This window comes from Mobula hypostoma, chromosome 22, assembly GCF_963921235.1.
Source record: "Mobula hypostoma chromosome 22, sMobHyp1.1, whole genome shotgun sequence".
Lineage (NCBI taxonomy): Eukaryota > Metazoa > Chordata > Chondrichthyes > Myliobatiformes > Myliobatidae > Mobula > Mobula hypostoma.
The window spans coordinates 48,342,157-48,357,860 of NC_086118.1; the positions used below are offsets into that span (position 1 = coordinate 48,342,157).

The 15,704-nt window shown below is 42.5% G+C and overlaps 1 protein-coding gene across 6 annotated transcripts in view; it reads left to right on the top strand.

Annotated features, from left to right (window-relative positions):
- Positions 1 to 9,816, top strand: part of ccdc137 (coiled-coil domain containing 137) — a 32,091-nt gene extending 22,275 nt beyond the window's left edge. For 4 of the 6 annotated variants that reach the window (XM_063030515.1, XM_063030517.1, XM_063030516.1 and 1 more), the window contains 2 exons: positions 3,426 to 3,505; positions 6,377 to 8,851. In XM_063030515.1, the coding sequence (XP_062886585.1) occupies positions 3,426 to 3,505; positions 6,377 to 6,580 (284 nt within the window). In that variant the 3' untranslated portion in view covers positions 6,581 to 8,851. Of the gene's footprint in view, positions 1 to 3,425; positions 3,506 to 5,258; positions 5,940 to 6,376; positions 8,852 to 9,726 lie in introns of those variants that run through there. The other 2 variants (XR_010015781.1, XM_063030519.1) reach the window with 2 other exon arrangements.
- The last annotated feature ends 5,888 nt before the right edge of the window (positions 9,817 to 15,704 follow it).

Below are 15,704 nucleotides of genomic sequence, written 5' to 3' on the forward strand. Positions count from 1 at the left end.
TTGGGGGGAGGATCACAAAGGGAACGGTTCTTTTTGCAATCCTGAAAGGACAAGTTGTGAGTTATTTCTGACTGTCCTGTAGCTTTATGTATGAATATTGGCTTCAGAGGTGAAATTACATCAACAATTTGTTGACCTTTAGCATAAGACATAGGACCAGAATTAGGTCATCATCTGCTCTGCCATTCCATCATGACCTATTTATTATCACTCTCAACCCCATTCTCCTGTCTTCTCCCCATAACCTTTGATGCCCTGACTAATCAAGAACTTAACAACCCCCACTTTAAATATACCTAATGACTTGGCCTCTATAGCCGACTGTGGCAATGAATTCCACAGATTCATCACCCTTTGGTTCAGGGGTTGCCATCCACTGATCCACAGACCCCTTGGTCCGTGGTATAAAAAGGGTGGAGAATCCCTGCTCTTGCTGAAGAAATTCCTCCTCATCTGTGTTTTAAAAGGATACCCCTCTAGCCTGAGGGTGTTCCCTCTGGTCCTACACTCCTCCACTATAGAAAACATCCACTCCATCTAGACCATTGAATGTTCGATAGATTTCAATGAGATCCTCCCTCGTTCTTGTAAACTCCAGTGAGCATAGGCCCAAATCCATCAAATACTCCTCGTATGTTAACTCTTGTTTTCAGTGTCATTTTCGTGAACCTCCTGTTGACCCATAGTAAGAACTACTTCCTGACTACACTTTTTTTCCCACGGGTTACAAATTTGTTTCAGTTACTCCATTATATGACAAGCCTAGATTTTAAAAATGGCATGGGTATAATAGTTTTATCGGCCTCTGTCATTTGGTCCGTTGTGGTGCCTTGCTGACCATTTCCCACAAATTTACAATCCTGGAATTGTTCTCAGTGACCACTAGGTGGGGCACTTCACTCACTAGTACATCAGCAGTGCTCTGCATTTTAAACCTCTTGTGAGCTATGTCACAGAATTGCTGAACCATCAGAAGGTACGGAAGACTTCCATCTATATGTCCCTCTCTTTCAGTAGCTGCCTGCTAGATATTTGTGCTGACATTTTGCTTTCAAATGCCATATCATTTTGTAGTTCTCTGGCAAACAGCTAAAATTGTCATAAGAGCCTGGAATTAATCCCATTTATGGGACAAAGTTAAACGCATAATTTTAAGGTTGGATTTTGAGAAACAGTTGTATTGGTGTTTCAAAACAGGGAAAACAAGATGGAAATGAGATGTGAATCAGACAGTATCTGGGGGAGGTAGATGGTCAATATTTTAGGTCAACACGACTGGAAAAGTGAGAAATCAAATTATTTTAAGATGCAGGAAGGGATGGGTGCAGAGATCATGTCTATGATGGGCTACAGACCCAACTTAGCAAGATAAGTATTTAAGTCCTGGCAGTCACAGTAAAGGAGCAATTGAAACTGAAACACCCAGGAACATCCATGAGAGAAGAGGGAAGAACTGGCTGGTAACTTGTAGCTACTGTATTTGTGAGGAATGGCCTCCCCACCATCGAGCACATCCACAGAGAGTGCCGCCATAAGAAAGCAGTATTCATCTTCAAGGACCCTCACTATCCAGGCCATACTCTCTTCCTGCTGCTACCATCAGGAAGGAGCTACAGGAGCCTTGGGTCCCACACCACCAGGTTTAGGAACAGTTATTACCCCTCAACCATCAGACTCCTGAACCTGTGTGGATGACTTCGCTCACCTCAACGCTGAACTGATTCCATAACCTATGGACTTGCTTTTGTCCATCTTTGTGTGTAGTTTTTCATTAATTCCATTGTATTTCTTTGTATCTACTGTGAATGTCCACAAGAAAATGAATCTCAGGGTAGCATATGGTGAAACATATGTATTTAATAATACATTTGACTTTTGAACTTAGTCCTGAGGGCTGCATTGTTCAGAAGGAAGATGAGATGCTCTTCTTGGAGCTTCCATTGGGCAGTGTTGGAAATGGTTTGGAGGCAAAGGCAGAGAGGTCAGTGTGGAAGTGGGCTTTAATGATAGCTGTCTGGAAGGTTGGGGTCATACTTGTGCTCTGAGCAAAGCTTTCATGTGCTTTGGCTGCTCCAGTGTAGAAAAGGCTACACTAAATTGGTAAGTTCATTTATTATTGTCACATGTACTGAGCTACAGTGAAAATTGTTATTTTGCATGCCATCCACGCAGATAATTTCATCACAATAGTGCAGAAAGGTAACACAAGGCAAAACAATAACAGAATGCAAATCAAGTGTTTCTGTTAGAGAGAAAGTGCAGTGCAGGCAGACAATAATGTAAAATGCCATAATGAGGTAGGTTGAGGTCGATTCTGTCTTGTATCAGGAAGTGTTCAATATGCTTATAAAAGTGGGATAGAGGCTGTCATGAGCACTGAATATGTGGCACTAGCTTAGAACCAGTACAGTTTCACTTACCTAGGCAGCATAATTCGACAGGATGGTGGGACCAGGAGTGACAACCTGTGTAGACTTGGTGAAACTAGCAACATTGTCAGATCAGTGAACAGCATATGGGGGTTGGCCAAGTACAGCATCGACACCAAGGTGAAGTTCTGTCCATACTCTTGTACGGGTCAGGACGTTGGCACATGACAGAGAGCCACCTTGCAAAGCTGTCGTCGTGAGCCTCCGGGGGAAGGTCCTCTACATTTTCTGGCCAAGAAAGATCACCGGTCATGCCCTACACTTTCAGTGTTATCAAGAGGACATGTCCACACTCATCATGAAGAAACGCTGGAGATGGATTGGGCATGTGATGAGAAGAGAGGCCAACTCCTCATCAAGACAGCACTTCACTGGACTCCTGAAGGGCAGGGGCATCACGGGAGACGAAAGACAACTGGGCGCCGTACCGTAGTGGCAGAAATGAGGACCCTCAACCACTCCTGGAGCACAATAGAGAAGATGGCCAAGGACAGACAGGAATAGAGGACCTTCATTGCTGCCCTAAATGCCAGCAGCATAAAGGGCAGTAAGTTAGAACCAGAACAATTAGAACCAATTGCTTCACCTAGAAGGGCTGTTTGGGCTCCTGGATGATGGTAGAGGATCAGCTGAAGGGAAAGGATGTTGCATCTCCCATAACTGCGTGGGCTGTGCTATGAGAAGAGGAATGGCTGGTGGACACTGGAAGGACTATGAACTGTGCTGGCTGGAAGTGTAGAGGGGAGAAGTCATGTTATGAGAAGCTGTGAGAATAGACCATTGTCTCAGCATGCTTGTAGTGTAAGGATCAAAGCTCTCTGAAACTTCATTAGGATTAAAGCTTATTTCTCTGAATGGAGCTGATCTTGCTCGGGCAAGAGAAGGGAGTTGAGAGGGATATTAAATCAGCCAAGATGGAATGGTGAAGCAGACTTGATGAACCGAATAGCCTAATTCTGTTCCTACGTCTTATGATGTTGTGGTCTTGTTTTGCAGATATTGTGCCATTTGGGGAAGTAGCCATGCAACCGCCCACCCTCACTGCTAAACCCAGGAAGAGCCAGACTGCCGATAAGGTAAGCATGTTTCCTCATGCAGAATCGATTACACTGAATCCAAACTGTTCAATGGGTGCTGTTTCATGCCAGAATTGTTCCATTTTAGTTCCTGCTCTCTTTGTTCCTTTTTTATATGAACTGTTTACCACAGTTTTGATTTCTTGTTTTAGCATACCCACTGTTGAGACTTTCTAAACTTGCTTTTGTACCATGACCATAAGATGCAGCACTTCTTGTACATGTGCTCAGTGGTGGGTTCTGAATATTAAACACACAATCTGGGCAGAGAGGCACCAGTACCTCTCGTTTCTAAATTTTAGCATCAGTGCGATAAAGGTCCAACATTCCAGCAGATTTTTTTTTGTATTACATTTTTCTCCTGCATTGTTTTCACAATTTCAGTTAGTCTCTTCATGTTTTGCCTCTTTATGAAATTTACTAAATAAATAAAGACATCCGTTAGCCTTGCGAGACCATGGATCTGCGCCTGGAAAGTCTTCACTCTCCAGGGCGCAGGCCTGGGCAAGGTTGTATGGAAGACCAGCAGTTGCCCATGCTGCAAGTCCCCCCTCGCCGCAACACCAATGTTGTTCAGGGAAGGGCATTAGGACACCAGTGTCATCGCAGAGCAATGTGTGATTAAGTGCCTTGCTCAAGGACACAACATGCTGCCTTGGCTGGGGCTCAAACTCACAACCTTCAGGTCGCTAGTCCAATGCCTTAACCACTTGGCCACGTGCCCACACCTTAACCATTTGGCCACGTGCCCACACATCTACTAAATGTTATATAATTTAGTCATCTGCATAATTACCTCCATTATTGTCCAATGGTGCAAAGTGGACATTTAGATTCAAATCCCAAATTCCAAATCCGAAAACCCCAAACTCTTAAGAACTTCCTATAGGGGCATGATTGAGAGCATCCTGACTGGCTACGTCACTGCCTGGTATGGGAGCTGTACTTCCCTCAATCACAGGACTGTGCAGAGAGCAGTGAGAACAGTCCAGTGCTTCTGTAGATGTGAACTTCCCACTATTCAGGACATTTACAAAGACAGCTGTATAAAAAGGGCCCGAAGGATCATTGAAGACCCGAGTCACCCCCAACCACAAACTGTTCCATCTGGGAAACAGTACCGCAGCATAAAAGCCCAGGGCCAACAGGCTCCATGATGGCTTCTTCCACCAGGCCATCAGACTGATTAATTCATGCTGACGCTACTGTATTTCTATGTTGTATTGACTATCCTGTTGTACGTAATATTTATTATAAGTTACTATAATTGCACATTTGAACTGAGACAAAATGTAAAGATTTTTACTTCTCATGTATTTGAAGGATGTAAGTAATAAAGTCAATTCTATTCAATTCAAATCCTGAAAGAGTACCACTTGCCACTTCCCTTTTAAATATGTTTCTTTACCCCCATTCTCCATTTCTGACCTCCAAACTAATCAGATTCAGGTTTAATATCACTGGCGTATGTCGTGAAATTTGTTGTGCGGCAGCAGTACAATGCAATACACAATAAAAGACAGTATAGATTATAATAAGAAATATATATTTAGTAGAAAAAGTGAGGAGAAAAAATAGGTAGTGTACATGGGTTCATTGTACATTGAGGGGAAGAAGCTGTTCCTGAAACACTGAGTTGTGTCTTTGTGCTCCTGTACCACCTGTTTGATGGTAACAATGAGAAGAGGGCATGTCCTAGGTGATGGGGTCCTTAATTACGGATGCAGCCTTTTTGACGCATCGTGTTTTAAAGGTATCCCTGATGCTGAAGAAGATAATGCAGTTGGCTGAGAGTGCAACTTCCTGCAGCTTTTTCCGATCCTGAGTGGTAGCCGCTCCGTACCAGGCTGTGATGCGACCAGTTAGAATGCTACAAATGTCCGCAATGGAGGGAAGTTCACGTCCACAGCAGGTGCAGAAAGAGGGCCCGGAAGATTGTCGGGGACACCAGTCACCCGAACCATAAACTGTTTCAGCTGCTTCCGCCTGACTCTAATTCAAAGTGAATTTATTGTCAAAGTATGTATACGCCACCATATACTACCCTGAGATTAAGTTTCCAATGCTAAGTCGATGGAAAAATATTAAGAAAATCAGGATAATAAAAGGAGTTGAGGGAAAATATCGCCAAATTAAGGCTGGAATTCTCTGTTACATAATTTTTGAAGTAGTTTGGTAATCTTCAAAAAGGCAGATGTCATCATAAGTGAACCCCAGCACCCAGGACATGCCCTCATCTATCTGGAAGGAGGTGCAGGGGTCTGAAGGCACACACACAGCAATTCGGGAACAGCTTCTTCCCCCCTGCCATCCGATTTCTAAAGGAACATTGACCCCATGAACACTACCTCACTACTTTTTCTATTTCTGTTTTTGCACTACTTATTTAATTTAACAATTTAATATACATTTGCTTTAATTCAATTATTTTCTATTTTATCATGTATTGCATTGTACTGCAAATTAACAAATTTCACAACATATGCTGGTGATATTCAACCTGAAATGCTGTTAAAAGCATGTTAAATAGTTGCTTGGTGAAGAGGTATTAAAAGAAATTAGTGAGCAATAGAGGATGTTCATGAAGAAAAACAGCCAGAACAGATGTAGTGGCCTGTAGCTTTTAATATTTAATATTAGTAAACATTTGTTATTATGCTTCCATACCGTGGAGCTTTGTGATTTAAGATTTTAATCCAATCTTGACAATAAAAAGATAAGGCTATTATAGCTTTTACATTTCAAAACTTTTCTTAAACAATTTGAAGTAGTTAAGTGCTTGCCATTAGCCGTGGGGCCATGAAGTGTAATCTTTTATCAGAATTCGGTCATCTTTATGGCTTTGTGTTGAACTCACTTTGTTCCTTCTAGCCCGGCGGAAGACAGTTGCTTCTGAAGTCTCTGATTGGTGACAGCAAGTGTGGCTCAGAAAGGACAAAGGTGATCTCCCCAGATGTTGAGTTGCCCAGAATGTCGATGGCTCGCCAGAGGATTATGCTGGAGGAGCGGGAGAGGGTCATCAAGGCCTATAGAGCTTTGAAGAAACAGAAATTACAAGCACTGGCCCAGAACTAGTTCAGTATGGAAAAGCAAAAGGTGGCAAATGAGAGGATTTTTCAGAGAAGCATTGTTTCCCGACATTGTTACTGTATGGAAGAAGGCCTTTCAGCCTGTTGAGGTCTACCTGCTCTTTACAAGAGCAAACCAGTGAGTCTTACTCTGAATGGATGCTGAACTTTAATGAATGACAGCTAGTTGAAAAGTTCAGCAAATAATCAATCCTCAAGAGCTTTTGAGCCTTAAGGGTTGTGGATTTATGCTTATAATTGTCAGTGTGTCCGACTACATGAGAAAAAAAGTACATGGTTAGGAAATTACAGCCCACATTAGTTTTGAGGAATCCATGATTATGATTAATGACTCATTTAATATGTTCTTAAATTGGTTGCTGTTCCATGCTCTGACTTTTCATCTCATCTAAATTTTGGATTTATACTGCACCTTTTTTTTTTAGAAAAGTGTTTAAGATTGCTTAGAGGTATCAAGTCAATATATGGACCTGTGCAGATGTGGAAAGCACTGAGAAATAACAGTGAGTATTGCAAATTGTATTTGGACATAACAAAATCCACTGCAAACTTCAAAATGTGATCCAAGCCAAACATTAGCGTATCAGGCTTGGCCACCTGTGCTGTTATTACTCTCATTTGCAAGCACACTTATCAGTTGTGTTCCATTGACTTTTATGTAGCTGTCTGGAAGAATTTTGCAGATCGCTCGTGTTTTAAAAAAGGGTTATATACCTCTGTTCTCTTTGGTTAGAGGGGGGACAACTATTTGTAATAGTTTCTAATGAAGGCACATGAGTAGGGATGCAATTTCTCCTGCAAAAAAAAAAAAGAATGTCTGGTAATCATTTAAATTGAATGATTTGTGTTTTGATAAACAGTAACACTCTTGTAAATCTAATTTTCCATCATGTGCAAGTGTGATTTGCTTTGCAGATTTTAAAAGCAGACTTCCAATCTCGAATACTTTAAAAGGCGAGCTCCCTTGACAATAAACATTGGAGGAGCTTGCTAAGAGTTTCCTGCAGATTTCCTTAGAAGTACTTGACATTTTGAAGTCAACTTTCAGAATATATACAGGAGTGCATTGGAATTAAATGTGCTAGCTTGTATTACGAATGGGGACATTTGATAATTTTGGTACGTTGCCAGTGTACAACACAGGAGCAGGCCCTTTGGCCCACCATTCATGTGTTGCCCATGAGTCCAATCTAACTAATTCCAAGTGCCTGTACATGGCCTCTCTTCCCTGCCTGTACATGTGCCTGCATAAATGCCACATTGGAGCAACATTTCAGCTTGGTTTGTACTTCAAACTGTACGCGACAGAGTGGAAAAGGTGAAGAGGAGAGTTGGTAAACTTTGGATAGAATGAGTGAAGAGAAACTCTTTTCAATGGCTGAAGATTCGCTAAGTAATTGATAGCATCACCTTCGTCATTATGTGCTGTGTCGTATGACATAGGTGATCATGGTCTAATGACCATGGTTGTTCTTGGCAAATTTTTCTACGGAAGTAATTTGCTATTGCTGCCTTCTGGGCAGTAGGTCACCCCAGTCATTATCAATACTCTTCAGAGATTGAATGCCGGGCAGCAGTGGTCGTATAACCAGGACTGGTATGACTTGCACCAGCTGCTCATATGACCATCCACCACCTGCTCCAATGGCTTCATGTGATCCTGATCGGGGGGAGCTAAGTAGGTGCTACACTTCCCCGAGATGGCCTGAAGGCTAGTGAGGGAAGGAGTGCCTTATGCCTCCTTTGGTAGAGAAGTATTTCCACCCTACCACCCAAAGTTGATAGCACTATGATTAAATTACTGAACTGGTAAATCAGAGGTCTGAGCAAGTAATTCAGAATCCTGAGTTCACATAATACCATCGAGCTCAGGAATAAAGGGTTAATGTATGAGGAATGGTTGATGGCTCCAGGCCTGTACTCACCAGAGTTTAGAAGAATGAGGGGGGATCTGTTTGAAACCTATTGGATATTGAAAGGCTTAGCTGGAGTGAGTGGACATAGAGGGGATGTTTCCTATTGTGGAGACTAAAGGGCACAGCCTCAGAATAGGAGGATGTCCCTTTAGAACAAAGAAGAGGAATTTCTTTAGCCAGAGGATAATGAATCTGTGGAATTCTTTGAAACAAATGGCTGGGGAGTCCAATCATTGGACATTTAAATCGGAGATTGATAGGTTCTTGATTAGTAAGGGTATCAAAGGTTATGGAGGGAAGGCAGGAGAATAGGGTTGAGAGGGATAATAAAGACTTACAGAGAAGAGGAGTTCGATCGGTAATACCGTTCCGACTGACCAGAAGTGCACTGCGAGCGGTAAGCGTAAAGGAGTTCGGTGCTTACTGTTCTGGCTAACAATGGATGGTGCAATCCGGGGTATATTACGATTGAGGAGCCTGTTTGCAGACTGGATATTCAACTTTTTACTGTTGGACTTTGGCCACATTCCACCGTGATACAACACTTGGCAGCACGGGAGGTCGTTCCTCCCTGTGGCTATCGAACGTGCAGCTCCTCCCGTGGAGGGTCGGACACCCTGGGCCAATAGACTGGTCCTGGACTTATTTTCCATCTGGCATAGTTTGCATTTTGGTGTTTGATTGTTGGGGTTTTTTGTATTGCTATACTTACGCTCTATTCTTGGTTGGTGCAGCTGTAACGAAACCAAATTTCCCTCGGGATCAATAAAGTATATCTATCTATCTATCTATCTAAATGAGACATGAAATGGCAGAGATGAGCCAAATGGAATTTAAATTTTATTTAAGAAAGATCAGCTAAATTTATTATTGCTAAGCATGAAAATGCAGGATTGTTGTATAATGTCCTTCAGGAGAAGAACCCCGCAATTTCTGTCTGGTCTAGCCAATATGTGACTTTAGACCCACATCATTGTGATTGACTCTGGCCACTAAAGTGGTCTGACCAACCATTCTTCATGGGGAAATGGGGACGAGCAATGAAAATACTGATGAAGCCAGTGTTGTCCACGTCTCAGTAAATAAAGTCCTCCCAGTGCTTCACAGTTTAGCTTCATCTACTTTTGTTTACACTGCCTGTCTAGCTAATTTGTTAATTGTTTGTAATGGAGGTCAGATAAAGACAAGCAGCTTAATTGCAATTTATCTTTAACAGTGGACTGTCACTTTAAGAAGCCATGCATACAGAGAAAATTCAATGTGTGATTTAATGTGCCATTCCTGGATTTGTGCTGGAGCTTCCATATATAACGTGTGCTTGGAACAGTTGTAGACATTTGCTGGAGAAGGGCCTCGGCCCAAAACGTCGACTGCTGCCCGACCTGCTGATTTCCTCCAGCATTTTGTGTGTGTTACTCTGGATTTCCAGCATTTGCAGAATATTTACTGTTTATAAATTACACAACAGTTGTATTTCCAACAAATGTAGCAAAGATTTATACAGCTCCAACCTTTACATTTAATTCCCAGTCTTCGGATACCAGCTCATCTTGAAGTAATGCCTTTGAGCTGAGTGTCGCTGAGCTTGGTAGTTGGGGGGCGGCGGGGCAGGAAAATCGATGCTTTTGTTCTCTCAAGTAAACATTACAGGAAAGTTCATTTGATAATTGGTGATGCTGTCACTGCATTCTTGGTTGAATAACCATCCATGGGTAACACTAGGATTGTATTTTCCAGCAGAGTGGAAGATTATTGGTTGGTACTGCAAATACCCTGTGGGGCATGTTTTTACCTGAAGGCAAACTGGTCCACCAGCTGGGCGACAGGACTTGTGCCCAGTGGGTGGGAGTGAGAGCCTGCTTTCCGCAGCTTGGTTGGCTGGTGTCAAAGTGGCACTGGCAGAGTCTTGTTGGCAGGCAGCTTGTCCACACACTCTGCTGAAGGGCAAGATTAAATCCATATACGTCATCTTTAAAACAAGTCTTTAAAATTTAGTGTAAAAGTTCTGAGTGCACACAGACATGTGGCAAATAGGAGCCTGAGGGAATGTGCAATATTTATTATTGGAACCAAGCCTTCCCCTGCTTTCATTTTACATCTACATCAGTGGGGTGACTTGGAGGAAGTCCAGCTAATCTTGCTGGAGTTCCCTTTTTCTCCCCCTTTAACAAAGTGCACTGCGGTGAGATCCATACCAGTCTGTGTAAATAAGGATGAATAAATACTTGAAGGTGAACAAATGTTTACCTTGGAAATAATGAACTTCTAACACTCAAAAAAAAACCTGGCATGCTTATGATGAGGATCCAGGATTCTGTTATCTTGGAAACGGTTTTTTTTGTTTCTCCTCAAGAGTTGCCATAGAAGTGCCACCTGTGCAATGTCAAATGGCAACCAAGTTTTCTAATTCGGCTGCAAATCCTTCTGATGTTCCAGGGAGTGCCATCTGTTTGAACTGTGAAATAATGCAGGCCTTGGTTAATGTTTAAGGAGCGATTGTGGGCTCATATTTGTCGCAAGTCTGTGTACACTCATTAAAAAAGAAATGATGGAACTTAATGATGGAAGTCCTGACGAAGGGTCTCGGCCTGAAACGTCGACTGTACCTCTTCCTAGAGATGCTGCCTGGCCTGCTGCGTTCACCAGCAACTTTGATGTGTGTTGCATGATGGAACTTAATACATTTTTAAAACTTATTTTTCTAAGTAAGGTATATGAATTTAAAGCACAAGAGATGCTATAGATGCTGGAAAACCAGAGGAACAGACAAAATACTGGAGGAACTCAGTGGATCAGGCTCAGTAGATGTTTCGGGCTGAGGCCCTTCATCAGGATTGCAATGGAATGGAGTCCAGATAAAGGATCTTAGCCTGAAATACCTACTGTTTATTCCTTTCCATAGGTGCTGCCTGAACTGTTGAGCTCCTCCATCCAGCATTTTCTATGTGTAGATGGATTTAACATTGCCCTTTTAAAATTTTCTGCATAAAGTTTAACACAGATGATGTGGTCTGTTCATTTAAAGTTATTTATTGAATAAAAGGGGAACCTTATCTATTAATTATTAAAAAATGTAAAAAGTGGAATGTATACTTTGACTCTGAACTGAGTGGCAGCAGTCTGTGACTGATTATATTGACATTACAGAAGAAGAAAAAAAATGTTTATCCAAAAATAAAATGACATTTGCTTTGTTTCCAATTAGATTTTTAACACTGGATGCTTTGGCAGTTGTGAGTAATTTCCAGTGAATTTGTATTGAGCTGAAGCAGTTGAGTGAGACGAAGTTAAAAGGAATGGCTTTCCAAATCCAGGATCCACTTCAAACAGGATCACTGTTACATACTGTCATCTGCTGATTTGTATACCCACTTCTGCCCAGCTGTATTTGCACTGGAAATGAATGGCTCAGCCATTTCACATTTGACCAGAATGATTCAGAGAGCAAATTTCCTCTTCTGAAGGATATTGTATTTAACTACAGTCAGGGCATTGTTTGTTATTTAGTTTATTTGGAGATGCAGTGTGGTAACAGGCCCTTCCGGTCAAAAGAGCCCATGCCACCCAGTTACCCGCCCCCCCCCCCAGTGACCAATTAACTCGCGCGTGTTTGGAATGAGGGAGGAAACCAGAGTACCCGGAGGAAACCCATGTGATCACAGGCAGAATGTACTAACGACTTACAGACAGTGGTAGGAATTGAACCTTGATTGCTGGCTCTGCCGTAGTAGTGTTACACTAACCCCTATGCGACTATGCCCCCTTCTAAATTATGTGACCGTCGTCAGTAATGGGTTTTCATTCCAGTTTCATTGTCTCCCTCTGAAGTCCAGTAATGACCAGTAAAGTACAAACCTTTTATAAAACTTGCTTCCTAGAAACACTTGGGATGAAGTTTATACACAGCAGTGTTGAGTACCCAGCTAACTGGTTTTGGGTTGTTGTTTTCTTCAAGAGTAGGCACTGCCTTGGCTATAGGCTTGTTCTTTGAATATCAACAGGGGTCTCTATCTGTCAGCATTGTGCTGTGGTGCAGGCCCAGATCAAGTATTTAATTTCGAAGACTGGGTGGAAACTATCTTTAAAACATTCTTGAAGACACACGAGACTGCAGATGCTGGAATCTGGAGCAACTTACAAATGCTGGAGGAACCCAGCAAGTCTGGTGACCCCTGTGCAGGGAAATGGGATGTCCGTGTCTCGGATGAGATCGAAAACATTGCCCTGCACAGATGCTACTCGAGCCCCTTTAACATTCATAGTGGAAGCCTAGATTACTCATTCCGGATGTTGGGGGAGTCTAGAACCAGAGGCCACAGTTTAAGAATAAGGGGTAGAACATTTAGAACGGAGTTGAGGAAAAACTTTTTCTCACAGAGGGTTGTGGTTCTGTGGAATGTTCTGCCTTAGAAGGCAGTGGAGGCCAATTCTCTGGATTCTTTCAAGAAAGAGTTAGAGAGAGCTCTTAAAGATAGCGGAGTGAAGGGGTATGGGGAGGAGGCAGGAACAGGGTACTGATTGTGGATGATCAGTCATGATCACAGTGAATGGCGGTGCTGGCTCGAAGGGCCGAATTATCTACTCCTGCATCTATTGTCTATTGCCCCTTCAGAGCTGTTGGACTGAGGTTTACTAAAAATATTAAAATTTGAATCATCTGAAGAGCCATTTCAACATTTTAAAAGTGTGGGAGAGAAGCATTTACACTTTGAGACCTTTGAACTCTAGCAACTAGAGACTAAATCCTAGAATTATATAGGCGTTGCACAAAGTAGCTTCTCTGTACCTCTGTGGAGGATTAAAATGCAGCTGATTTAATTCCCTACAGCACTCACCAGGATAGATTGCTGGAACCGTGTTCAGACATGTTTGGCTTGGATCTTACAGGTTCACAACAGACAGGTCAACCAAGGCATACCTTTTACATTAGTTCATTCTCCCATCCATCTATATTGAAAAGACACTTACACAGTTTAAAAAAAGAAAGCTGCTATCATGTGCACTTTTCCTAGGGCAAGAAATTTAAGCAATAGCCTAATTTAAGTGAATTCAAAGGTTCAGACCATAGTATCTTTGTTTCCCTTTTTCAAGGGAGAAGCAAGCATTCCTGGACTACAAAACATTTTCCTAGGTATTCGTTGGCTGTATGTTCACGTTTGAGAGTGAATTTATTGTCAAAGTGCATATATGTTAGCATATACAACCTTAAGATTCATTTTCTTGTGAGCATACTCAATAACCTCATAACAGAATTACAATCATAAAAGAATCAAATGAAAGACCACACCAACTTGGGTGTTCAAACAGTGTGCAAAAGACAACAAACTGAGCAACTACAAAAATAAATAAATATTGAGAACATGAGGTAAGGAGACCTTGAAACTGGGTCATGTGTTGTGGGAACATTTCAACGATGGAGCAAGTGAAATTATCCCCTTTGGTTCAAGTGCCTGATGGTTGAGGGGTAATAACTGTTCCTAAACGTGGTGGTGTGAGTCCTGAGGCTCATGTACCTTCTTCCTGGTGGCAGCAGCACGAAGAGAGCATGACCTAGGTGGTAAGTATCCCTGATGTTGGATGCTGCTTTCATAGAAAAACATAGAAAATAGGTGCAGGAGTAGGCCATTCGGCCCTTCGAGCCTGCACCGCCATTTATTATGATCATGGCTGATCATCCAACTCAGAACCCTGCACCAGCCTTCCCTCCATACCCTCTGATCCCCCTAGCCACAAGGGCCATATCTAACTCCCTCTTAAATATAGCCAATGAACTGGCCTCAACTGTTTCCTGTGGCAGAGAATTCCATAGATTCACCACTCTCTGTGTGAAGAAGTTTTTCCTAATCTCAGTCCTAAAAGGCTTCACCTTTATCCTCAAACTGTGACCCCTTGTTCTGGACTACCCCAACATCGGGAACAATCTTCCTGCATCTAGCCTGTCCAATCCCTTTAGGATTTTATACGTTTCAATCAGATCCCCCCTCAATCTTCTAAATTCCAACGAGTACAATCCTAGTTCATCCAGTCTTTCTTCATATGAAAGTCCTGGCATCCCAGGAATCAATCTGGTGAACCTTCTTTGTACTCCCTCTATGGCAAGCATGTCTTTCCTCAGATTAGGGGACCAAAACTGCACACAATACTCCAGGTGTGGTCTCACCAAGGCCTTGTACAACTGCAGTAGCACCTCCCTGCTCCTGTACTCTAATCCTCTTGCTATAAATGCCAGCATACCATTCGCCTTTTTCACCGCCTGCTGTACCTGCATGCCCACTTTCAATGACTGGTGTATAATGACACCCAGGTCTCGTTGCACCTCCCCTTTTCCTAATCGGCCACTATTCAGATAATAATCTGTTTTCCTATTTTTGCCACCAAAGTGGATAACTTCACATTTATCCACATTAAATTGCATCTGCCATGAATTTGCAGCAATGCTTTGTGTAGATGTGCTCAATGGTGGGGTGGGGGTCGGAGGGGTGTGGACTTTACACATCATGGACTGGGCCGTATCCACTACTTTTTGTAGGATTTTATGTTCAAGGGTATTGGTATTTCCATGCCAGGCTGTAGTGCAGTCGGTCAATATACTCTCCACCACACACCTATAGAAGTTTGCTAACATTTTAGATGTCATGCTGAATCTTCGCAAACTCCTAAGGAAGTAGAGGCACTGCCGTGCTTCATAGTTGCACTTGTGTGCTGAGCCAGGACAGGTCCTCCTAAATAATAATACCGAGGTATTTAAAGTTGCTGACTCTCTCCACTTCTGATCCTCCAATGAGGACTGGCTCGTGGTCCTCTGGTTTCCTCCTGAAATCAATAATCTGCTCCTTGGTCTTGCTGACATTGGCAGCCAGATTTTCAATTTCTCTCGTGTATGCAGATACATCAGCACCTTTGATTTGGCCTACGACAGTGGTGTCATCAGTAAAGTTCAATATGGCATTGGAGCTGTACTTGGCCATGCAGTTATGTGTAAAGGGAGTAGAGCAGGGAGATAAGCATACTGCCTTCTCGTGCACCTGTGCTGATGGAGATTGTGGAAATGTTGCCAATTTGAATGGACTGAGGTCTGCAAGTGAGGAAATCGAAATTCTAATTGCACAAAGGGGTATTGAGGCTAAGTTCTTGAAGCTTTTGAGGAGATGATGGTATTGAATACCGAGCTGCAGTCGATAAAGAGCCTCCTGA